This window comes from Girardinichthys multiradiatus, chromosome 2 (genome assembly GCF_021462225.1).
Source record: "Girardinichthys multiradiatus isolate DD_20200921_A chromosome 2, DD_fGirMul_XY1, whole genome shotgun sequence".
Classification (NCBI taxonomy): domain Eukaryota; kingdom Metazoa; phylum Chordata; class Actinopteri; order Cyprinodontiformes; family Goodeidae; genus Girardinichthys; species Girardinichthys multiradiatus.
This window is the reverse complement of record NC_061795.1, coordinates 64,274-90,283: the sequence shown is the minus strand read 5'-3', so window position 1 is coordinate 90,283 and position 26,010 is coordinate 64,274. Positions and strand designations below refer to the sequence as shown.

General features: G+C 39.9%; 2 protein-coding genes and 1 long non-coding RNA gene across 5 annotated transcripts; 1 reads left to right on the top strand and 2 right to left on the bottom strand.

The window, feature by feature from the left end:
* Positions 1-10,383: 10,383 nt before the first annotated feature.
* Positions 10,384-14,864, bottom strand: ppib (peptidylprolyl isomerase B (cyclophilin B)). Its single transcript, XM_047390555.1, has 5 exons — positions 14,614-14,864; positions 11,633-11,746; positions 11,410-11,503; positions 10,996-11,180; positions 10,384-10,777 (listed from the first exon to the last, which is right to left on the bottom strand). The coding sequence occupies exons 1-5, from the start codon at positions 14,746-14,748 to the stop codon at positions 10,655-10,657; spliced, it is 651 nt and encodes a 216-aa protein (XP_047246511.1). The 5' UTR covers positions 14,749-14,864; the 3' UTR covers positions 10,384-10,654.
* A 1,160-nt stretch (positions 14,865-16,024) lies between these two features.
* adpgk (ADP-dependent glucokinase) lies at positions 16,025-23,163 on the bottom strand. Of its 3 annotated transcripts, XM_047390543.1 has the most exons (8): positions 22,967-23,163; positions 21,765-21,959; positions 20,587-20,812; positions 20,426-20,488; positions 20,146-20,266; positions 19,233-19,429; positions 18,799-18,897; positions 16,025-18,694 (listed from the first exon to the last, which is right to left on the bottom strand). In XM_047390543.1, exons 2-8 carry the CDS (start codon positions 21,941-21,943, stop codon positions 18,131-18,133), a joined length of 1,449 nt encoding a protein of 482 aa, XP_047246499.1. In that variant the 5' UTR covers positions 21,944-21,959; positions 22,967-23,163; the 3' UTR covers positions 16,025-18,130. The 3 variants fall into 3 exon arrangements, with proteins under 3 accessions (XP_047246499.1, XP_047246496.1, XP_047246497.1); XM_047390540.1 differs by lacking the exon at positions 22,967-23,163 and having other exon boundaries at positions 21,765-22,959; XM_047390541.1 differs by lacking the exon at positions 22,967-23,163 and having other exon boundaries at positions 16,025-18,691; positions 21,765-22,959.
* On the top strand, positions 23,063-24,032 carry LOC124883463. Its single transcript, XR_007042212.1, has 3 exons — positions 23,063-23,197; positions 23,416-23,507; positions 23,975-24,032. It is a non-coding gene; the product is annotated as an uncharacterized LOC124883463 (long non-coding RNA).
* The last annotated feature ends 1,978 nt before the right edge of the window (positions 24,033-26,010 follow it).

Below are 26,010 nucleotides of genomic sequence, written 5' to 3'. Positions count from 1 at the left end.
GGGATCTAAAATAGTCCTCAAAGCTTTCTGAAGGTCTTTCAAAGTTTTTTAATTGACTACAGATGTTTTTGTTTTTACTCTTTTTCTTCCGAGTTCTTCTATGTTTGGAAAGTTCCAATAAAAATAAAAACAAAATGTGTTAAATGTCATTAAAAAACACAATTTCTTGAGATAAATAAAGTAGGACACCAATGGAGGAGTCATTCCTGCTGCAAGAAGTTCATTATTATATGCTTGAGCCAGAGTGTCACTTTGATGGATGGTAACAGGGGCACAGACGCTAAAACCTGTGGTTACAAGGATAATGATGGTCTTCAGAACTTCAGCCCCCTCCAATTATTGATTTTCCATTTTTATGTTTTTCATTTGTAAACACTGTATTCTGTTGCTTTTGGATATATATTTTTTTATTTACCTGCACAGCTGTCATACAGATGACATAAAAATCTACTCTAACAGTATATACATTAAACATAATTCATAATGCACAAACAGCGGGGCAGACTTAACTGTGTGACTTGTGCAGAACTGAATTGGGTGCTGCATTCACTACCATGCAATTCACTTTTAATGCAGTAATTAAAAACCATGTGTAGGCGTAGTGACACTAGCAGGTTCCAGTGGACGCATCATCAGTCTGTCTGCTTGCCGACCATTCTTGACTGTCATGACAGATGATCTGGTAGTTTTACATGTCTTGGCTCCAGGATATCTGGGTTGGTGCTTGAAAATTGAAATTCCACTCTGCCCTGGTTCTCCTAATAATCCTCATCAATGCATTTTTAGTTGCCCAAAAATCCAGAAACCATGTGGGGCTCTCAGCGTAGACCAGGTGGTTGCTGCAGCTGTATAAGATGCAAGTAATCCCAATGAAAACAAATGTAAAATGAAAACATGCAGAGAAATAGAAATAGTTATTCTTAGAGCATGTCAGCCATACATAGCAATTGTCCGTTGTGTAGTGTAAACACCTACTTGTATGTCTCAGAGTCGCATGAATCGAATGAGGAGGATGTTTTGCTGTGAGGTTGAATTTTATCTTGCTAAATCACGATTTGTTGAAAGCTTTAGGGTGAGGTGATTGAAAATTTGGAAACTGAGTCGTTTTAACTACATTTGGCTGTGACTTAGTGCCATTTATTATTAATATTGCTAATTTGAAGAAGCCTAATATATGTTTCAACATTTCATCAGAAATCACATAACTTGTAAAAAAATTTTGTTTTTCCTGAGAGCGTGAATTATGTTTTGCAAGGATTCTAATAACTTGGAATTTAAGTCAGAAAAGGTCTACGTTCTGTTAGTCCACCATAAACTGAACTTTACAGTTAGGGGTTTAATTTGCAGACCCAAAAGTGTACAGAGCTTATTTATGAGCTGATAGCAGTGGAGTGGGACAAATTTGGGTCAATAAATTGGATTGTTTGCTTGTATGGTGGGATGAGGAAAGGTGTCAAATTAAATGGCCTAGTTTTGCTGTAAGCATAGCTAGAGAATTGTATGCACATGCATTGATTGTGTGTGTGTGTGTGTGTGTGTGTGTGTGTGTGTGTGTGTGTGTGTGTGTATGTGTATGTGTGCGCGCATGCGTGCTTGCGGAGAGAAAAATGCATTGCTCAAGGACAAAAAGGGCAGGATGTGAACGCTTGTGGATGATTTCTTTGTGCCAGAATGAGTTCACGTTTCTTCTTGTGATTCTCCCCAGTGTTCCTTTAATCTCTTTGACAAAGCCAGTGTCAGTTACTATGCCAGAAATGTCCGGCCAGCCATGGGTTTTCCAGCAAGGCCAGTAAGTGAAGAATAACACAGTTTCACTGGACAATCCCCAGTCAACACAAACAAGGGCAAACCAAACAACAGAGGGTTTAACCAAGACCATGGTTGTAGCAACTCTAGGGAATTTTTTCCATATTTTGTTCCTGGTGAGTCATTCAATGCCTCAGTGAATTTGAGCAAAAGGACTGTGGAGCAGAGATCAGTGCTCTCCATCTGGTGAAAAATATTTTTCTTTTGTTGAACTACTTGTAACCATTAATTAAAGGAGATGTACATTCAAACAAAATATAATATAGTGTTATGCAAAAGAACCCATACCCCTAAAGCTTTTTCATATTTCATCACATTACAGCTGCAAACAATTTTTCACTGGCTGTTATTGCAAGAGCAAAGCAGTGCATGATTGTGAACTGGAAGAGAAAGGGTACATGGTTTTAATTTACCAAAAAAAATCTAAAATGTATGGTGTAGCCTGCTAATGAACCATTCATTTTATTCGGAGATGTTGATCCAGGGAAGCATCTAAAACAAGGCCCCTGAGGACTGACACTGGACACCACTGATCTAAACCATTCCATTGTAGTTCCTGCTGTTTGTTTAGGGTTGTTGTCCTGCTGGAAGGTGAACCTGGACCTCTGTCTCAAGTCTTCATATAGATTTTATTCAATACTGCAGAAGGACAGAAATATGGAGTGCAATAGGTGTCGTGACATTCTTTTCTCCCACTTGAACTGTGGATCTCTGCAGCTCCTCCAGAGTTGCCATGGCCCTCTTGGTTACTTTTCTTATTAACTCTCTCTTTACCTGGCCTGTCAGTTTACGTGGATGGTTATATCTTGATTGCAGTTGTGAAATACTTTTTACATTTTCAGATTATGGGACTCTAACTAAACTAACCCTCCCACCTGATCTTTTCCTTGGTCTTAATGCTGCCGTTTGTCCTATAATGCTCTCTAATAAAACTCTATGGCTTTCACAAACAGCTGGAATTATAATGAGATTAAATTAAAACAGTTGGACTTTATTACTAATTAGGGCCATTTTTAGAATGGCCCTAATTAAAAATCCATGCTACATTTCTCAGAATGGTATTTGTAAAAACCGTTTCACAACAAGGCAATGTTTGCATTAATCTATCACATAAAATTCTGATGAAATACAGTGATATTTGTGGCTGTAATATACCAAAATATAAAATAGTTTCAGGGATATGAATGCTTTTATGAGCTCCATAGATACTGTGACTGAAGGGGCAGATGAGGCCCAATTGTTATTTCTTTCATTTCCTTGCATTCTCTAATTAAACCAAAACAGTAGGGAGAAAAGTAATTTATAGGAAGATAATTTCTCTAAATCACATACCAGTCATAGCTTTTTCTTGCTCCTCTGTAATTAGATAACGTCATGCTAAACCACCTCCGAAATTAAACATGGACTTTTCCAGTTTTGGGAAGTCTTGGATTCAGAATTTGTCTGAAGTATAATTCCAAAAGCTTTAGAAAACATTCACCAAAGCTACACTGGGTTTTCACAGATCATATCTAAATGTGTATAAAAACAGAATTTACTGATTTATGAAGCTCTTATGAAGACAGGACAGATTGAATGATGGCAGTGTAGAAGATGACCAGCAGCTCCTGTGGAAGGTTGAACTTCTTGAGTTGCCTCAGGAAGTACAGTCTCTGCTGGGCCTTCTTCTGAACATTGTCTATGTGTGAAGACCATCTCAGGACCATTCAGTCACAATCACAAAAATAAAGAAAGAAAGGCCTTATGTAAAGATATTTAATTGTTAGATAAGATAATGACTGAGCTATTTGGCCTCAGTGGCAAGAAGCATACTTGAAGCAATCAATGTAAAACGTTCAAACCTAAGAAGACTGTATCAACTATCAAGCATGATGGTGGTTCCATAATTCTGTGGGGCGTTTGTAGCCGGCCATGGGGGGGAACAAGGACTGAACTACACACAGAGAAATGAGACTGGTAAAAACTCTGAATCCCAGAATGCACAGTATTCATTCATTTTCATGACAGCTTCCACAAAGAAGGAGTTCCCCCACTAATCCCAATGATGTTATAGATGTAAAAGCATGAGCAGAGCAGCATTTCTTTCTCTTTGCCCACAGCTCTCCACAGGCTGCATTGGGGAGGGCACATGGGTGAATGTCTTGATCTCACTGGCTGAGTAAAAAACATCTTTGAAGACAACTTTGGTCTGTTGTTTGTGCATCCGGTGACCATACCCTGGCAGTAAATAAGACTGGCTGCCTGAATTTGGCTATCTGAACACCTGCAAAAAGGAATCTGAGCGAAAGGTTGTGTCCGGGCAGAGGTTGTGTCTGGGCAGAGAAAATTAGTTTAGGGTAAAATAATTTACATGCAGTTTTTTTCATTGTTTTTTGCTTTGTTTTAATGCTTAACTGTGTTGGGCTGGAGCAAGCCGGAGCTGAGGCCATTGGTGATTCAAACTTTAATTTAATCACTGATAGTCCGGTAACATGAACTTGTTTTGTTTTATTTGTATTTTCCCTTCTCCTATTGTTAGTGCTTTGGTTGTTTCAAAGCACTTTGTAAATAAAGATGGTACGGCATGGTATGGTTTTACTAACCAAAATAATACTATCTTATAACTCAGGCTGTTTTTACATAGATGTTTTGTCTAAAACGTGTAAAAATACATTGCCTATAAAGTTTGACACCAGTAATAATCAATATTTAAGGGTACAACTAATCTGGATTTCAGAACATCCTAATTCAGAGCCTTGTTCCTGCAGCAGCTGTGAAACAGGACCGTGACAGAGGGTAGCGAGACTCCAGTGAGCTTTTTAGCTCCCCATGCTATCCTCTGCAGGGCCCCTTATTTCTGTTACATTGCACCTCAACACATTTTCAACCACGGTTCAGTAAAATGCTATGAGGATTCTGGAAGAGAGCGATGCTTGTCTCGATTCTCCCAAAAGTGCCGTCTCTTCTGTGCCCGTTTCAGGATCTCTGTGGTGTTTTGTGACCATTTTTACTTCATGTCTTTGTCATTTTTTCCCTCGTTACTCACTTTAAAATCTCTCTGTGTCAGTTTTAAAAATTAAACATTTTGGCCTTGTGGTGAGATAAGCTATATTAAATGATATTTATGTATCAAAGTGTCATCTAGTGAAAAATCAGCATAATTTTTGTGTCTCTGCTCTGTTCTCTCTAAGCCCCAGTCGGTCGTGGCAGATGGCCGCTCACACTGAGCCTGGTTCTGCTGGAGGTTTCTTCCTATTAAAAGGGAGTTTTTCCTCTCCACTGTCGCTACATGCATGCTCAGTATGAGGGATTGCTGCAAAGTCAACGCCAGTGACTGTCCACTGTCTCTACATGCTCATCCAGGAGGAGTGAATGCTGCAAGTCACTGACTGGATGCAATCTGCTGGGTTTCCTTAGATAGAAAAACGTTTTATCCAATTTGAATAAATAACTGAATCTGACTGAACTGTTCAATGGTTACGATTAATAGGAATGTATGAACCTGACTGTTGTGAAGAACCTTGAGACGACATGTGTTGTGAATTGGCGCTATATAAATAAACTGAATTGAATTGATGGGGTAATATATTATTTTCACATTATTATTATTACATGTTTAAAAAGGGGAATATAAGATAGATTCAAATATCTGAAAAGTGAACTAAAAAGTAAGTGTAAAAGTCATTTCACTTTCTAACTGATTTTTCTAACTTTGCATTATCACAAAACTTAAGTCAGAGGTCAGTAATCTAATATTCCAATTGGAAATGATTACTGATTGCAAGAATGTGTCTAAATTACTTACTATTTCCTCTTAGTGCTTTCTAAAGTTTAGGCTCAAATGTGCTTGATTTCTTTTACTTTAAAAACTTAGACTTAAGTATGATATTTACATTTTTGCCATATTTTAAATCAGTACACAGATCTGCTATCTTAGATATAAAAATACTGAAAAAAATTGTAAATTGATATTTTAATACAGTGACTCACTCAGCTCTGTTCTTGTTGTCTCTACTTGTTTCTAAAGATGGCTGCGTGGGAATAAATAACACCTCAGTACATTGGTGTTGTTTAAGGGACAACATATTTCAAAGCTGTAAGTTATTAAAGGCTTCACAGTATTTTTGCAGTGGTTTGTGGCATCTGTGGCAGAAAAAAACAGCAACCACATGAGGCTTCAAAGACTGCACAGATGTGACAATGAGCTGTAGTCGAACCCGACCCGTTTACTGTAACAGGCTTGAAGAAGGATCAGGAAGATTCAAACAATCACAGGAAGGAGCATCTAATGTTGACTTTCTTCTCTGTGAATAAACACGCTCCTGGAGCTCTAAGCTCAACACACTGTTGGTTGCATGACATTATAAGACATTCAGCTATTGGACAAAAATAACACAGAACCACATCGGTGCACCATAGTTAATCTTACTGCTCTAAAGCCACATGTGGAACCACAAACATACTACTGCCTTATGTAAAGGGAGCTTGTAGTTCTGGTATAAGAACACCATCTGCTGATCAGACTGAGAAGTTTTAAATGTAACCGCTCATCCCTGTGGAACTCTCTTTGTATTAAAAACACACTGACAGCAGACATATCACCCCCTGTTTACAAAAGATGCTTTAATATTTTTGACCTAATTAATTATTTTCTGTAATAAACATACATCATGATTAAAGTACCAAACAGGCATTAACTTATGTGGAAAGATAACCTTGAGTAAAACCTTCTTTCATTGTCAGTATTTACACAAACATTTTAAATAAATATGTATAAATGATGTTATTGCTTTGATACTTTCTATAGCAATTGTGATTGGTATTTTTATTCTGATTGCGAAAAAGATTTAAAACAAAATGTTGAATTACCCGACCAATTTGTAGTTTTAGCTGTCATGTGCTTTTTTAATATCAGCTTAAGCTGATATTACTCTGTGGGAAGCCAGCCTGCATTCACCTGCTTTACAGACGTGCTGCTGCTAGCTGTAGTTTTAAACCAGTGTTAACTTAAAGTAATGGGTGGCACTTAATTTGTTTTCACATGATTTTCTGTTTTATGTGACAGGAAAACTTTCTAAACAGCCAAATGCATTTGGCTGGTTTTCACTCGTCCATATGGTCAGCAAGTCCAACACTCTCTGTCATGTCATTCAAAAGTATTTAAATAAAATGGTATAGACAAATTCTTTTAAAATGTTGTATGCCTTGTATATAAATTATTATTGTTCACATTTTCCATTAAAGATATATTCAAGAATATCTTTATAAGGTCTTTTCTTACCACTCTTAATGTCGTTATTCAGTATAAATCCCAATTACCTGGTCCTGGAGGCTAAATACAAAGGCCAAAACGAACTTCTGTCTTAAAACCAGTTCTATCAAAAACTTTTAACGTTTATGGGTACCTTAATTTATTAGCCTTTCAGCCCCTCTCATATTTGCAATGGACGGTTATTTAAACAGAAACTGATTATTTACAATGGAAAATCACAGACCAGTGATCTTCCTATCTGAAACACTAAGAATGAAACACGTGAAGCTTTTCTGCTCAGAGTAACCGATTTTGTAAAAATTGCATTATGTTTAACCATTATATAGTATTCTCTGGATCTATGGAACATAAAGCAATGCAGTGTTGCTCTGTGCACTGCCAGTCAGCTGACTGAAAGAAACTGATGGTTGTACACTTTTCCCCTTGCTTAAAAAGATAGTAATGGTATGAAAGTTAAACGAACTCCTTAGAAGCACTGGTTGGAAATTATACACTGCCCCAAAAAATAAAGGGAACCCTTAAACAACACAATAAAACTCCAAGTAAATCAAACTTCTGTGAAATCAAACTGTCCACTTAGGAAGCAACACTGATTAACAATCAATTTCACATCTTGTTGTTCAAATAGAAAAGACAACAGGATGAAATCTTTGGTGATTAGCAAGACACTCAATAAAGGAGTGGTTCTGCAGGTGGGGACCACAGACCACTTCTCAGTACCGATGCTTTCTGGCTGATGTTTTGGTCACTTTTGAATGTTGGTGGTGCTTTCACACTCGTGGTAGCATGAGACGGACTCTACAACCCACACAAGTGGTTCAGGTAGTGCAGCTCATCCAGGATGAAACATCAATGCGAGCTGTGGCAAGAAGGTTTGCTGTGTCTGTCAGCGTAGTGTCCAGAGCCTGGAGGCGCTACCAGGAGACAGGCCAGTACAACAGGAGACGTGGAGGAGGCCGTAGGAGGGCAACATCCCAGCAGCAGGACCGCTACCCCCGCCTTTGTGCAAGGAGGAACAGGAGGAGCACTGCCAGAGCCCTGCAAAATGACCTCCAGCAGACCACAAATGTGCATGTGTCTGCACAAACGGTTAGAAACCGACTCCATGAGGATGGTATGAGGGCCCGACGTCCACAAATGGGGGTTGTGCTCACAGCCCAACACCGTGCAGGACGCTTGGCATTTGCCAGAGAACACCAGGATTGGTAAATTCACCACTGGTGCTCTGTGGTCTTCACAGATGAAAGCAGGTTCACACTGAGCACATGTGACAGACGTGACAGAGTCTGGAGACACCGTGGAGAGAGATCTGCTGCCTGCAACATCCTTCAGCATGACTGGTTTGGTAGTGGGTCAGTAATGGTGTGGGGTGGCATTTCTTTCTCCATGAGCTCACCAGAGGTAACCTGACTGCCATTAGGTACCGAGATGAGATCCTCAGACCCCTTGTGAGACCATATGCTGGTGCGGTTGGCCCTGGGTTCCTCCTAATGCAGGACAATGCATGTCCTCATGTGGCTGGAGTGTGTCAGCAGTTCCTGCAAGATGAAGACATTGAAGCTATGGACTGGCCCGCCCGTTCCCCAGACCTGAATCTGATTGAGAACATCTGGGACATCATGTCTCGCTCCATCCACCAACGTCACGTTGCACCACAGACTGTCCAGGAGTTGGATGCTTTAGTCCAGGTCTGGGAGGAGATCCCTCAGGAGACCATCCTTCGTCTCATCAGGAGCATCTACAGGTGTTGTAGGGAGGTCATACAGACACATGGAGGTCACACACAATACTGAGCCTCATTTTGACTTGTTTTAAGGACATTACATCAAAGTTGGATCAGCCTCTAGTGAGTTTTTACACTTTAATTTTGTGTGTGACTCCAAATCCAGGCCTCCATTGGTTAATAAATTTGATTTTTGATGATTTTTGTGTGATTTTGTTGTCAGCACATTTAACTTTGTACAGAACAAAGTATTTAATGAGAATATTTCATTCATTCAGATCTAGGATGTTATTTGAGGGTTCCCTTTATTTGTTTGAGCAGTGTAGTTTGCAAGGCAAGAGCGCTGTGTCTGCCAAGTAGTTGACAGCAGCCTTGCTACTGTTTTTTTTTTTATTATAGTTTTTCCTCAAGTCTATTAAAATAGTAAATGTATGGATATATTACTTTGGCTGTAGTGGGAAGATTAAAATTTGAGTTAACACTGTTAAACTCCTGTGATGGTGACCTGTCCAGGGTGAACCCCGCCTGTAGACTGCTGGAGATGGGCACCAGCTTCCCCGTGACCCACCATGGAAGAAGCGGTATAGAAAATGACTGTTAAACTCTGATAATTCTGCTCTGGGTTACCTTGTGAAAATCTCAAACCATGCCTAGATGGGTCAGGGTGGAAGTTCTTTATGCTCTAGATCTGCATTTTGTTGCATCTCTGTCTGCAAACATGTTTTCAAACCAGTCGTGTCCAGTCTTGGTTTTGTAAATATATTACACCTGTCCCTGCTTGACCTGATCCAAAAACCTTAGCACGTCTTCAAATTGTGAAGAACCCTGTGAAACACACACACACTCATTTAAGTGTGTTGAGCATATGACACCATACTTTAACTCCATTCTAACATGCATCACTGGTTCATCAGTTTTTCCTACAAACAGTTTTTTTTATTGCATTGTGAAAAAGGATGCTCTTTGGAAACGTGACAGGTCAAAACTGGGTTCATTACTTGAGGGCAGCATAACGTCATAAAGCTGGAGTGTCTAACGCCAGTCCTTGAGGGCAGGTGTCCTGCAACTTTTAGATGTGTCCCTGGTCCAACACACCTGAATTAAATGGGTAAATATCCTCCTTAGTGTTCAGTCAAGTTCTCCTGTGTCCTGCTGATTACCTAATATTTGGTTCAAGTGCGTTGAAGCAGAGATGCATCTAAAAATTGCAGGGCACCAGCCCTCGAGGACTGGAGTGTGACGAGGGTTAAAATGCCTTCAGCTTTTTAATTACTTTATGTTGTGAAGCTGGAGTCGTTTAAGCAAAAGGTTAAAGTGATACCTTGTCAAATTCACCATTAGTCACTTTCCCTTCTTTTCTCTCCTGCTTATTAAAATATTTACAAAGTAAGCCAGTTTAATAAACCTGAAGTCTGCAGTGTGTTGAGATTCTGGTTTCCAACTCGTTTCTAGTTGAAGTGTTCAGTATGACAGTTTTTAATCAGCACCCTCTAGGTCCCCAACCATGTAATGGCCAATAGTAACCAAACTGCACAATGTAACATCATACAATTTTACACCAGTAACAAAATGCATTTGTATTCAAACATAAAGCTGACACAGATTTAACAAAATCTGAAACCTTTATTTCCCATTTTGTTTCATTTTTTTTTACAAAATACCAACAATGAACAGTTAAGTGCACCTTGGAATGTTTGTTGGTAAAATGGACCCAGACCCATGATTGCATTAATGCGGTTTCTGGTGCCCCATTGCAGAATGTGCTCCGTTTCCTCTCGGACTGCAGTGTTATTACTGATAAAACAAAGTAGCCTGCACCATTCCTCCAACATCCTGCCCCAGTACGATTCCCCGCTGTTCCAACGAGTTGCGCTCTACTCCTTTGCCACTGCGAAAGGCTTCTCCACCTCGATTTTGCCACAGTCGTGGATGGTGACGTCTTTGAGAGGTTTGTCGCGCCCGTCTGTCTTCGTGTTCTCAATTTTTGTGACTACATCCTAACGGAGGAAAGTAGGAAGATTTCAAAAAACTAAATGTATTCAATTTTATTTAGAAGGATCGTTTGTTTTGAAAAGCCTGGGAATTTTATGCTATCAGCACTTGCACATTATTCCCTAGATCAGGCTGATCATGACTGCTCTGCATAGAATACAATTTTTTTTTTTTTTAAAACAGAGGCCTGTGCAGTTATGCTGTTTTTCCTGCCGATACTCACCATGCCCTCCAGAATTTTTCCGAAGACGACGTGTTTGCCGTCCAACCATGGAGTTTGGACCGTGGTGATGAAGAACTGGGAGCCGTTGGTGTCTTTGCCAGCATTGGCCATGCTGAGCCAGCCAGGGCCGTAGTGCTTCAGCTTGAAGTTCTCATCAGGGAAACGGTCTCCATAGATGCTCTTGCCTTCATGCAGAAAAGAAAAGGTTTTAAAACATCTAACAGACTTTGCATTGAATTTATTTTACTTAACCATTTCATTTTGTATCTCAAAACATGACTAAATAGTACCTTTTTTGACTCTTTACACATCTAAATATCCTTTCCAAAAAATGAACCTCAACTATGTCTCATCATTCTGCAGCCAGTTCTGATGTAGCAAGTAGAGATGCAGATGATACAGTTTAGCGGTTACCTCCAGTGCCATCTCCTCGGGTGAAGTCTCCACCCTGGATCATAAACTGTTTGATGACTCTGTGGAATTTACTGCCCTTGTAACCAAATCCTTTCTGTTTAACAAAAGCAAACAGCACTGTAAACAATGTTCAAAACTTTAAAAATTATACCAGCTGTGTGTGTATATATATATATATATATATATATATATAAAAACAATGATGGGTCTCCATATTGCTCACTTCTCCGGTTGCCAGGGCGACAAAGTTGTCAACGGTTTTGGGAACAGTTTTCCCAAAGACACCAATGACGACCCTTCCCACATCTTCGTCTCCAATTCTGATGTCAAAGTACACCTACAGCAGAGAGATCCAACGTTAGGTTGCCACAAACATACCACCACGGGACACAAAGTCTGAGGCGGTATTGGTGAGCTGGGATACGACTGAGCAAAAGGTCTCCAAAAATGTTCTTAACAGAGACTAGATTGAAAATGACTGAAAAAAGCCAATTTAAGTCAGTTATTCATGAATCACATACGCACAATGTGCTTTAGACTCTTCCATACAGGTGCTTCTCAAAATATTAGCATATTGTGATAAAGCTAATTATTTTCCATAATGTAATGATGAAAATTTAACATTAACATATTTTAGATTCATTGCACACTAACTGAAATATTTCAGGTCTTTTATTGTCTTAAAACGGATGATTGTGGCATACAGCTAATGAAAACCCAAAATTTCTATCTCACAAAATTAGCATATCATTAAAAGGGTCTCTAAACGAGCTATGAACCTAATCATCTGAATCAACGAGTTAACTCTAAACACCTGCAAAAGATTCCTGAGGCCTTTAAAACTCCCAGCCTGGTTTATTACTCAAAACCCCAATCATGGGTAAGACTGCCGACCTGACTGCTGTCCAGAAGGCCACTATTGACACCCTCAAGCAAGAGGGTAAGACACAGAAAGAAATTTCTGAACGAATAGGCTGTTCCCATAGTGCTGTATCAAGGCACCTCAGTGGGAAGTCTGTGGGAAGGAAAAAGTGTGGCAGAAAACGCTGCACAACGAGAAGAGGTGACCGGACCCTGAGGAAGATTGTGGAGAAGGGCCGATTCCAGACCTTGGGGGACCTGCAGAAGCAGTGGACTGAGTCTGGAGTAGAAACATCCAGAGCCACCGTGCACAGGCGTGTGCAGGAAATGGGCTACAGGTGCCGCATTCCCCAGGTCAAGCCACTTTTGAACCAGAAACAGCAGCAGAAGCGCCTGACCTGGGCTACAGAGATGCAGCAATGGACTGTTGCTCAGTGGTCCAAAGTACTTTTTTCGGATGAAAGCAAATTCTGCATGTCATTCGGAAATCAAGGTGCCAGAGGCTGGAGGAAGACTGGGGAGAAGGAAATGCCAAAATGCCAGAAGTCCAGTGTCAAGTACCCACAGTCAATGATGGTCTGGGGTGCCGTGTCAGCTGCTGGTGTTGATCCACTGTGTTTTATCAAGGGCAGGGTCAATGCAGCTAGCTATCAGGAGATTTTGGAGCACTTCATGCTTCCATCTGCTGAAAAGCTTTATGGAGATGAAGATTTCATTTTTCAGCACGACCTGGCACCTGCTCACAGTGCCAAAACCACTGGTAAATGGTTTACTGACCATGGTATCACTGTGCTCAATTGGCCTGCCAACTCTCCTGACCTGAACCCCATAGAGAATCTGTGGGATATTGTGAAGAGAACGTTGAGAGACTCAAGACCCAACACTCTGGATGAGCTAAAGGCCGCTATCGGCCCATCCTGGGCCTCCATGCCACGCCGCATTGAAGCAGTCATTTCTGCCAAAGGATTCCCGACCAAGTATTGAGTGCATAACTGTACATGATTATTTGAAGGTTGACGTTTTTTGTATTAAAAACACTTTTCTTTTATTGGTCGGATGAAATATGCTAATTTTGTGAGATAGGAATTTTGGGTTTTCATGAGCTGTATGCCAAAATCATCCGTTTTAAAACAATACAAAACCTGAAATATTTCAGTTAGTGTGCAATGAATCTAAAATATATGAATGTTAAATTTTCATCATTACATTATGGAAAATAATGAGCTTTATCACAATATGCTAATATTTTGAGAAGGACCTGTATTTTGTCACTAGACCTCCACAAACTAATGTATTTCATTAGGATTTTGTGACAGACCAGAACTCGTGTGCTCTCTGTAAGTTACGCAATTCAAAAATCCAACCTTCATACAAGACCTGAGACAAATGGTATTGTTGCAGCTTGCCACAAGGCATATAGGGGCCACAGCAAACATCTGGAGGAATCTGCTCTAGTCAAATGAGACTAAAATTGGGCGTTTAGGCCTACTTGTATAGCAACTTGGACTATTTGGCAAGATTTTGAAATTGTTTGAGCTTGAACTACTTAGCAAAAATTAATTCTCTGTAGGTGTACAGAGCCAATAGAAACACCTCATAACACATAACTGCATAGAAATTTCTCCAATAAATTATTGACTTCTTGGGGGTCAATAAACTGAGTCAGAGAATTTGTTCCCCTCTACTTTTATTTTTTTGCATCAGTAGGGTGATTTCTTTCAGACGTCAGGACTCAACAGGAAAAAGAATATACTTTTTACAGATTATTTTACAGACTAACATTTTAATGCACAAACAACAAGAAATGTAAACAGAAGGTCGCTTTGAAAGGAACTTAAGGTTCTTTATAAGGTTTAAGGTTATATATAAAATTTCAGATTCAATCCTTGCCTTCCAACTCTGCTTTCCATTTAATCCTACTATAAGGAAGGGGATAAAAAGGTAACAATAACCCTTTTTAAGCTCAACTAGAGATCAGCTCCCTCTGGTTAATTGAATGTGCAGACGTGGACAATCTGCTGCACCCCGACACAAGGCCAGGGTCAACACCTGAGCCATGGTGGAACCAAATACGTGTCCAATTCATTTCTTCTGGCCCGGATCTAATGGACAGAATGAGTTCAATTTCTTGTCTTTATCTCCGTTAGCTTTAACTACAAAGTTAGCTTCATTACTTAGAGGCATTGCCGGAAGCTAACCATCGTTAGCAGCTGACCAATAGCTTACAGCAAAAGACGAAGAGGCTACCTTCTCTGTGACGTGGCTTCCCAAGCTGCCGGTTAGCAAAGAGGAAAAGCCCTTGTTTTTTCCTCTTTAAGAAGCTACCCTGCAGCTATCTCATACCTTTGCAGTAACTTTGGGGCCTTTCTTCTTCTCGTCAGCCGATGAGCCATTCGGGAAACCGAGAAAAATCAGTGATCCCACAATGACAGTAACAGCTACAAAAAACTTCATCCTTCTTTCACAGAACCTCACCATCAACAAGAGAGGAGAAAAAAGGCTTCACCCAAAGACAAACTGTTGGCTGTGCTAGCTTATATAAGCTCCGGGGGAGGGACGGAGATGTGGGCTTTAGGGTGGGGACTGCGACCTCCAGAATCCAGGCGGCGCTGCCTCATGGTCGCAGGGGCAGGATATTGCTGCTCTGATTGGATCACATTTCAGTGTTTTAACCAATCGGATGCAGACGCGTAACAGCGTTTTGTGAGAAGCAGAAGCATCACTATTAATTATAGGGCAATGTTGTGCAGTGGTGGCATTTTATTATTTTTCTTCTCTCACCCAAATGATAATGAAGCAGTTTGCCAAATATCTAAAGCTACACTTTACAAGTTCTTTACTGTACCTAATATATACTACAGAGTATTTATACCCCTTTAACTACACAGCCTTCTCCAGTTCCGCTTCTACAGTTTCTTACATTAAAAACACACACATCCGTGTATGTTATTAGGATTTTATTTGATAGACCTACATAATGTTGCAACATAATTGCCAAATGAGTGGAAAAAGATAGTTTTCCTTTCTTTTTTCATGAATTACAATGTAAAGAGTATCATATTCAGCCCCCTGAGTTAGTCCTTTTTGGAACCACCTTTCTGGAAAATTACAGCTGCACTGCTAACCTCTATCATGTTTTCTTTATTTTTATCTATCAAACAATTTATTTCTAAACTACAGTATTAATACTGAAGGGAAATTAACTGTTGTTGTAGCTCATATTATGCAGAAAAGAATCCCCAACATTATGCTGCCACCACCACCATTTGTTATTATGAGGATGGTGTTACATAGCATTAACTCCAGAAAAGTTCAATTTGACCAGAGTGCCTTTTTCCAAATGTTTGCTGCACCCCTGCATGGCTTGTGGCAAATGGCAAACATGACTTTTAACACCTTAAGCCCTAGGGTCTAAGTACGCACTCATACTTTCATAAGGCATTTCTCAACTTGTACATTGCTTAAACTGCTAATCTTGGTATCAACTAACAGAAAAATCCTGGAGGATGATGTAGATGTGAAACTTTGAGAGTAAATCATTCTGGGCCTAAGTAAACAAGATTTGAATGCAAAAACTGAATTCTGCCTAACAAAAACAGATGTTTACATACAAAACTCTTCCTCTTTCTGTAAAGAAAATAAACACAACAAATTGTAACTAGACTTGAGTGACATCTGTAGCCAGTGTGGTGTCAACACAAAAAGGTCATACATGTTTAAACTTTTCTGCATGGTGACAAATGAATGAGACAGGTTTACACATTATACAGTAGTTTAGTTTATTATGTAGTGCTAATCATTGCTACTTCTCTTTACTAATTAGGTGACCTCTTAATTGGATACAAATCTGTGAAAGGGTATCAGAGTAAAGGGTTTGAATACAAACTTGTGTTTAAAAAAAACGGGAAAACCAATGTCATTTTCTTTCTTTCTAAACTACCTTCATTGGTCTATCACTCAAAATCCCATTTTAACATCATGGTAGTTTGTGGTCTTGGCGTGCAAAAAATAAATCTGGGGTATATGAATACTTTTGCAAGCAAATGTGCATTTACTTAAAACATGTTATTCCAAACATTATTAGGGATCTTCATTATCTTTAAATCTTTCTGTTTTGAAAAAACTAAAAATTGGGGAGAAAAATCCCATTTATTAAACATATTAAGACAACATAATAAGACTAACAGCTTAAACATTAAAACCTACATGAAAGAACCCAAACAACACATCCTCTTCCATCCATATTTTAATAAGCTAGAAGGGAACGAAGCTTGCTCCACGTTACAAACACTACACTGACAACAAAAATGAGTCTAGATGAACAGATTGTGCTTGCATAACAGAACAAAAATAAACAGGAGGTCAAGGTTACATTCACCTCCATAGGCTCACCTGCCACCTACCTTCCTAGTGCAAAGAATCACTTTTTCTGAACCCGAACACTACGAACCCTTTGCTATAAGCTTGCATTAAGACTATGATTATTGCATGCCTTAGGAGGCAATCAGAGGTAAACAAAGTGTTTTGTTTGCCAAACATGATGCATGTATTCATTAAGTTTACAGCCAAGAAATATTCTTGTGTGAGAATCTTTGTAATTCAACATCATTATTCCATAAATTGTGTTACATAACTGTCTCTTCTCAAAAAGGGAAAAAAAACACCCATACACAGCCGTTATTAATTAACGCCGTTGTGCGAAGTTCACGAGAGAACCTTCAGGTTAATTAGCTGGCACTGGAATATAAACAGATATTAAGCCAATAAACAACCCGCTTCAGAATAACATTTAAAATAGCTGTGTTGTATCTATACTAGTATACAATTTATCTAAAAAAAATCTAATTAAAAGAAACTGCTATTGCCTTATAAAACGTTTTCTATGCAGGGAGTGTTTTGGTCATACAATGAAAAGACAGAAAGGGATCCTACGTATTTTCCAATTTACCTTTCCATACTTTTTCAGGCAAGTTTCAAGATTTGTCCTGAACATTTAAGGACAACACCCTTACTTGGTGAGATTTTATTATTTGTACGTTTTATAATTTATAAAACATCACAATGTTGAGCATTGTGTTGTTAACGAAGGGCTATTTCACTGCTTTTCTTCGTTTGGGTGTGAAATAATATTTCCAAATCTATGAGACCTAGACTATAAAATCTTCAATAGATTATCCTAAACTGAATACATATCCTTTAATACTTTTGATACCTATAATCTTTAACAAAATTTTGATGTTCTTCTTAATTGTGTACTTTATAGAATAAGGACTAAAGCATTGAAGCAAACACCTTTTCCATACTTATCTAGACCTGGAAATAATGAGAGAGAGAAGTTTCAAGTAAATATTAGATGTGAACACACCAAAAGAGTTTCTAGAAATTCAACTACATTCTACTACACAGTTTCAAGTTTAAACAGTACCTAAGACAAACGGTAACTAATCTGAAGTTTTATACGGTTTTTCTAGAAAATACGAATAAAGGACTTAATAATATTTCTGGTTCTTATTGAAGGCACAGCATACTAAAGATATGCAGGTCAAGGTAAAGTAGCTGTGACGATTAAACTCTTTGGAGTTTGGGAGGATGGCTTCGTGCATTGAGTCCGGCCGCATGGCGGCTCACAGAGGTCCAGTTCTGCCTGCCTTTTTTTTTTTTTTGGGGTGGGGGGGGCAGACTGATGGGAGACATCGCTTAAACATACCAGATCTTTGGGACAAAGGAACCTGAATCAGGACACAAATGTCTAAACTGGCTCAGAGACAACCAGAGCTGCAGGTTGAGAGTTTAGAGAGGCTGTGTTTAGTTCTTTCCATCAACATTGTCCAGGCGCACCGAGAGGCAGGCTGAACGAGCCTTAAAAGGGCTGCTGGCTTGTTATTTCTGAGTAAACTAGCCCCTCAGCTGAGATGGCATCCCCAAGCCCCACTGTCCGAAGGGGTCTTTTGCAGACCAGCACCGGACTCAGATGGAAGGTGATGTTTCCCCGATGCCACACGGTAACGGGCTCCTCTGGGTTCAGGGACAGCTGCTCTCCTAGCCCAGAGTGAGAGCTGTGAAACTCCAGCGGGGCCTTGAGCTCCACCTTGCTAATGTCCACAGCCTGGAGGCCACAGGCCTGGCTGCTGGCAACCCGGGCCCCTGCCATCACAGCTGCTGCCTGGTTCCCCCAGTAACCATCCACTGTTGCTAAAATATGGTAGGCCAGCGTGTGGAAGTGGATGCGAGTGAGATCAGATTCTGAAGATGGGTCGGTGCGGCCATGCTGCTCTAGGATCCAGAAGAGGATGTCACTGACTCGCCCCACCTCAGGGATGCCTTTCCATGCAGGCAGAGCAGCATGGGGGCCCTCCGCTGCCTGAGAGAGGAAAAGCAGCTCCTGCTCGTTCAGTCCGATGGAGCTGACAACAGGCAAGACCTGCTAACAGGAAGAAACACTTTATTAAATGTACAGCTTTTCCTTAGGGATACGTGAAGCACGGTTCCTCAGGGACAGACTCCATGACTGCAGACGTTCACATCTACCTCCTGCATGATCCGGTTCATAAAGTCCTTATCAGTCATGCTGGCCAGCTCCAGGTGGATGGGAATGTCTTTTGGAATATCACCTATGGTTGCTACAGCCTGGAGGGAAACAAAAAAAATAAATAAATAAATAAATAAAAATCAGAAAAAAGTCCAGAAGGTTTTTTTTAAGAAAGTTCAAAGTCTGTATTTCAGTCAGTCATTTGTAAAAACTTTTGAAAGCCATGAATCAAAATTATGGACTTCTTTATGTAGATGTGTCAGTTTGTTGTTGTAACCAGACAAAACGCGGTAAAAAGAAAGGTTGATGAGTACTTTTAAATAGCATGTGATCCAAATGAGGAAGGAAGTCGCCCATTACTTGGCAAGTATTTGTAGAGGAACAGGGAAACACAATCAGGAGTTAAAAGAACCTGTTCAGAACATCTCCTGACCTCTTTCAGTCGCTCCCCCCACAGCTCTCTGCCCTGACCCTCCATCATATGGAACCCTGAAAGGACAACCAGCTCCGGTTGGAACTCCTCCAGGCTTGCCACGAAAGTCTCCAAGGTGCTCATCGCCCCGTTGGACACATCATGGGAGAAGATGAAGCGATTAGCTTGTGGCGCCTGAATAGAAGCCCACTTTTCACCTAAAGTCCAAAATGAGGATTAAACAAAGCTGCTGCAGGAAAACTCTGAAATAAAATACAGTGCCTCGAAAAAAAAAATATTTACACTTGTTGAAGTCTTCCACATTTTGTCACATTACAACCACAAAGTTTTCTTTTTGTTAGGATTTTATGTGACAGACCAACACAAAGTAGTGCAGGATGGTGAAGGGGAAGCAAAATGATTCATTGTTCTCAGATCTTTTATGTGTGCTGTGCATATGTATGCTTATTTGATTAATCTTCTCCTTCCAAGGCCAGTCAGTTTACCTGCATGGCCATGGTTGGAAGGTTTGCAGTTTCTGTTTTCAGAAGATGGGCTGAACAGTGCTTTTTGATATTTAAACTTCTCCAAAACTTCACCTGTCTGAACTGTTCGACCACTAATGTTCGTTTACGAACCTCTGAGAACTTTACAGAACATCTGCACTGTGTTGTCATTAGACAGGTAGATTATTTACTAATGAGGTCACTTCTGGATTTGTTAAACTTGTATCAGAGTGGTGCATAATCACACTTTTCAGATTCTTATCATTTTCCTTCCACTTCACAATTATGTTATTTGTGTTAATGTGTTGAAAAACCCCCAATAAAGTACATTAAAACTTGAAAAATCAAATGTACTTTTTCACATCAAAAAATGTGGGATGTATGAAATGTTTGCAAGGCACTAAGCTGCAGCTTCATTTTCTCTCTACCTGCTTTATACTCCAGGATGAGGTGAAACTCGTCTGTCTCCTGAAGAGATTCTGGAGGAACGACGATCTGCTCGTCCAGCAGCTCGTGGAGTTTAGGACCGACCGGCCCACACAACAAAACCTGTTGTACAAAAAGACAATTATAGGTTTGTAGTGTTCAGAACTTTGAATTACAGTAGATACTTTTATGTAATTTATGATTGAATTTTTGCTGTCTAATTTGAAGAATGGAATAAAATGCATTTCAGAGTTTATTGCAGGTCTGCATATGCTTTTGTACCATCAAATCTGGGTTGGTGGCAAACTTCTGACCAATGAGGGCAGCATTTCCTCCAACATACAGCTGAAGAACGGACAAAAGTGAACATTTCTTACAAATAACATCACTGGGAAAAAGGAGTAAAAAGTAGAACAAGACACTGCTGAGTGAGATGGCCTTGCCTTCGCACCGGGGTACTCTGCTGCTGCACGAGCTATCCTCTGAAACACTTCCTTATCGCTGAAGAAACGCTCTGCTGCGGCTCCACGCTCCATGTAGTGGATGAAGGTTTCCTTCAAGTCCTCCTTTGAGTTCAGGACGTCATGATCCCGGCCGGTGCCAGGATCCACAGCCAGAGCCTGCAGCAGTCCCACGCCGGAGACGACCACGTCAACGCAGGCATTCACGCTTAACAAAACAAGGAAAAGACAACGAGTCATTTCAGCCTGAGTGCAGTAATCATCACCGTGAGGTTCATGGGGTTGGTCAAGAATAAACTGATTTTAGTAAAAAAAAAATTAAAAAAAAGGAAGGAAAGCCTTATTAAGAAATAATAGAATAAAACAAAAACAGTCCAAGTTTTTCATCTTAAAACAATAAATGCAAAGAAAAACAACAGAGCATAGCATGTGACATGTAATGGGTCCATGTGGGGTCATAAATATTTTATTCAGGGGTGCGACGGTGGTGCAGGGGTAAAGTGTGTGATCCATGTGAGGAGGCCTTAGTCCTTGACGCAGGCTGTAGCGGGTTTGAGTCCAGGCCTGTTGACGTTTACTGAATGTCCTCCCCCTTCTCTCCACCCCATTTCCTGACAACTCACTATTGGGGAAAAAACAAAATTGAACAATAAAGGCCACTAGTGCCTAACTACATATTTTATTCAGGGACAGAACCAGGCTGGAATCTTGCACAGTTTAACCCTGTCCTTTATCACAGTTAAGCACACTCAGGGTGCTCAAAGCTCTCACACACCACCTTTACAAAGAGAGGAAGATAATGTTATCAAAACTCATGGCACAAGATATTCCACCTTCTTGTAGGCGGTCATTCTGGCTCAGCCTGTCAGGTTCTGCCACCTGAAGCACAGATTCAGGTAGTTGGCTTTTACCAAAACTGAGTGTATATGTACATTAGAAGCAGTGTAATATCCCTCGCTGGTGCACATGCTTTTTGAACTGAGACATCTGAGCAGAGGCTGACTCATGATGTCATATTCCTTCTCAAAAGCAGAGCTGCCGCAGCGTCTCTACACATGCACGATGTACAGCAGGAGAACTGTCGAATGTCAGCTTCAAGTAACAGAAAAAACATTTCAACTGTATCTCCCAGTGACCCCAGACAGATCAGTGTAACTCACCCTACTGCCACTTTGCTCCACTGCCTGCTCGGTAAAGTGATCAGAGCCTCCCAAGCAGCAGAAATGGCCTGCTCCAGGCTGCTGTTGCTCTGTGATGATGTCTGGAAGTTTGGCAGGCCACCGTAGAAGTAGCCAACAGCCAAAGCCAGCAGGAGCGCTGCCAAAGCCTTCCTCCACATGATGCTCCCACACACTCTTGCAACAAAAGAAAAAAACACTCTTCTCTTCATATCAGATTATGATGTTAAAAAAGAAATATATAACTGATGCACTGTATAAATCAACTGGAATTAAAGAAGACAAACTGGTCTCTTCCACATATACAAATTTTTAAGCACATTGAGATATTGGTCGTTTCATTGCTAGCAATAAAAGGCAATAGCAATCAGTGACGCATTATTCAGTGCCTTGCAAAAGCATTCATAACCATAAATATGTTTATAACATACCTTCAAACATCAGTGTAATAAACTGGCATTTTAAGGGATGCATCAATACAAAGAAGGGAAATATTATAATAAATATGATATAATAATATAATAGTAACTATGTATTTTATTATCAGTTAAAAATAACTATAACCTGTAAAACAACTTTGCTGTGACAGATACTTTCTACAAATCAGTGCAATAATGAATGAGAATAACGTTTAAAGGCAAACAAACTGACATCACTACACAATGGCGTCTCCAGAAACGAAATCCCAAACAAGTTGTGTTGTATTTTATTCTGTAAACAAGAAGCACATTTGAAATACTTGCTGTCATGTTAAAAACTGGTTCAACTTGGCCCACAAACATGAACCTGAATCTTTTTCTCTTCAAGGGATTAGCTCGATACTCCGATTAGAGGAAGTTTAAACTGTAGCCCGTTTGCTTCCTAGCAGTTCCAGTGAGTTTCCTCGAGTTGAACCCGGACAGAGACACAGTCTTTTAAACAGCAGGTCAGTCCAGAACATTGAGAACCAGAACACTGAACACGGGCGAAGCGGTAAAGTTACTGCTAACGTGGACACGCTAGCTGGATCTTTGAACTCCGTTAATAAAGCTGACAGCAGAAGCCCTTTCGGTTCGGCAAAACCATTTTAGAAAGAAACATGGCAACCAAACACTCGTTGAACAATCTATTAATCAGTCTGAATATAGCCTTTGTTATAACGGAAGAGAGGAAAACTGTTTGTTAGTTGTGGCAGCGGAACATACCGGACAGTAATGTGCAGGTCTGTTAGCTAGGAACCGGGTCCAGTTTCCTGGTTGAATCACAGGAAGAACATTCAGTCAGTCTAATTCCGTGGCCAACGAAGATCTAGCAGGACAAGTTGGGTTCGGCACAATTATCTTAAGAAGCTTTAACTGGGAGTGACAGGACAAGTTAAAACACAGCTAGCAGCCGCTTCAATTCATCGACACGCGCATGCGCCGGTGTCGCCCAAGGTAAATGCTGCGTTCGCGTAGTGTTAGAAATAGCAGGAACCTTAAAGCCAAGTGAAATATAAATCAAGCTGCTCAGCTTTCATACTTGAAATGATACAAGGAGTTCGGTCACGTGGTGTGCTCGCTAAGACAATATGTCATATTTATATCTCTGTTTACTTGATATATCTGTCGATACTATTGTTAATATAACGACACACATTTTATACGATTTGTAGCAGAGAGCCAGTGATCAGATCTGAACCCAGCAGAGTGCTTTCAGCACACCTACTGGACTGAATCAAACACCATTCTTCAAAGAAAAATTCTGGTATGTATAAATTAATAAATTAGTTAATTACAGAATGTAAAAAAAGAAGAAAGGGGAAAATTCTATGGGCACTGATGGGAGTTTTGAATATCTCACAAAACACAGACTGTTGTCACGTCATAAACCCCACTTTCAGAGAACATTGATGAACAGCATCAGGGATAGCTCAGGGATAAAGCTGAAGAGTTTACAGCAAGGTTAGATTATGAAGCAATATCTCAAATTTTTTAAAAATTATAAAAAACACGCGTAGTCATTTGTGTGTTATCATTTAAAATGTAAAGCTTATGGTACAACTGCAAACCTAACACGACATTGCCACCTACAAGACCATTTGAGAAGCCATTGTACACTGCTGAAAACATAAAGGGAAGACATAAACAACACAATATAACTCCAAGTAAATCAAACTTCTGTGAAATCAAACTGTCCACTTAGGAACACTAATTGACAATCAATTTTCACAGCTGTAGGAGCCGTAGGAGGGCAACAACCCAGCAGCAGGACCGCTACCTCCGTCTTTGTGCAAGGAGAAACAGGAGGAGCACTGCCAGAGCCCTGCAAAATGACCTCCAGCAGGCCACAAATGTGCATGTGTCTGCACAAACGGTTAGAAACCAACTCAATGAGGATGGTATGAGGGTTGTGCTCACAGCCCAACACCGTGCAGGATGCTTGGCATTTGTCAGAGAACACCAGGATTGGCAAATTCACCACTGGCGCCCTGTGGTCTTCACAGATGAAAGCAGGTTCACACTGAGCACACGTGACAGACGTGACAGAAGAGACTAAAATACAGCCTTCAATCAAACTTTTTGACAGGTGACCTTTGACCTTAAGGGGCGTCATGGCGCCATGGGGGCAGGGAGGTCATGGGGTCAACAGGGGGGGTGTCCGAGGGGCGTAACCGTGGATGCTGATTGGTTGTCGTCATTAGGGGTGATACCTTAAATAAGCCAATTAAAACACAGGGGTTTGTTTACTGGTGTTATTAATAATCTGTATGTTTTTCAGGCGTTAATACATCTAAAAAAAAGACATGCATCCTTTTATATTTTAAAGGTATAATCAACTTAATATTAATCTGTCACATGAAATCCTAATAAATGAACTGTGTAACCTGACAGAATTGTAAGTTCTTTACAGCAGGACCTATTTGCTGAATATATGATCCAGTCTAAATCAGTTCAAAATAGAAAAGACCTAAAAGTAAATAAAGATTGTGCTTCACTACATCGATGGAACGAGCAAACCTTCCACTTCTGCGTCAACAGACTGGAAACCAGGAGAAAGAGGTAAGACAAAAAATGAAATTAACAGAAAAACTTTACGATCCCTCAGTATACTGTTTCCAAGTTATAAATTGACTCTAGCAATGATGTGTTTGTTTTGAATCATGAGAGACTCCATTTTAGGAAAATAAATGATAATTTTAGTTACCTGTAGCTTTTCTAAAACATTTTCTTTTCATTTTAGAGCAAATGTTATTGAGAGACTTACTGAAACAGTTATTCTGTAACTGAAGTCCCAGTCAACATCAGCCCTCGGCCTTCTGATTCAGTTTCCTGACCAAGTGTGTGACACAGGGCAATAAAGTAATTAGAACTCTCTCAACCCCCCGCTCCAAAAGAGTCAATACATAGGTTCATGAACAGGTGAGACCCCCAGGGCCAGTTTTTGCCGGTTTCTCATTGCTAATATGTGCTTCTAAAAGGAAATTCTAGTTTTTGATTTTGGTAAAGTCTACAGACACAGCGTCCCCATGTCAGACATCACTGACTTATGTCCACAAGAAACAGTGCAATGAATAGCTAATATGGTAATTGGACCTCTTTTTTGCATTTCAGGGTGCTGGCAATAAAAACAGGTTTAGTTTCACAGTAGTCACAGAGACATCAGAGCTGTGTACATCGTCAAGCGTCAAGTCTGGTACAGCTAAGAAAGGTTTAAACTTGTTACACTGAAAAATACTAGTAGAACTCTAGTTTAAACTTGTTACACTGAAAATACCAGTACTGACAAGAAAAATATGTCGGTGCATATTTCAGAAAACGAAGAAATTGCTCCATCTGCTTTTAATGATTCACAGGAGTACAATGACATCTTTAAAAGTAAGTAAGTATTCATCTTTAAGAAATCATTAAATGCATGTGAATGTTCTCTAATATTGTTTATATATACAGGTCCTTCTCAAAATATTAGCATATTGTGATAAAGTTCATTATTTTCCATAATGTCATGATGAAAATTTAACATTCATATATTTTAGATTCATTGCACACTAACTGAAATATTTCAGGTCTTTTATTGTCTTAATACGGATGATTTTGGCATACAGCTCATGAAAACCCAAAATTCCTATCTCACAAAATTAGCATATTTCATCCGATCAATAAAATAAAAGTGTTTTTAATACAAAAAACGTCAACTTTCAAATAATCATGTACAGTTATGCACTCAATACTTGGTCGGGAATCCTTTTGCAGAAATGACTGCTTCAATG

Coding starts and splice junctions, on each gene's coding strand:
- ppib (XM_047390555.1), bottom strand. CDS start 14,748: ATGGTGAGGTTCTGTGAAAGAAGGATGAAGTTTTTTGTAGCTGTTACT. Junction 11,747..14,613: donor GCCCCAAAGTTACTGCAAAG/GTATGAGATAGC, acceptor TCTCTGCTGTAG/GTGTACTTTGACATCAGAAT. Junction 11,181..11,409: donor CCGAGGAGATGGCACTGGAG/GTAACCGCTAAA, acceptor TTCTGCATGAAG/GCAAGAGCATCTATGGAGAC.
- adpgk (XM_047390540.1), bottom strand. CDS start 21,994: ATGAAGAGAAGAGTGTTTTTTTCTTTTGTTGCAAGAGTGTGTGGGAGC. Junction 20,489..20,586: donor CAGAGTACCCCGGTGCGAAG/GCAAGGCCATCT, acceptor TCCGTTCTTCAG/CTGTATGTTGGAGGAAATGC. Junction 19,430..20,145: donor CATCCTGGAGTATAAAGCAG/GTAGAGAGAAAA, acceptor TTTGGACTTTAG/GTGAAAAGTGGGCTTCTATT.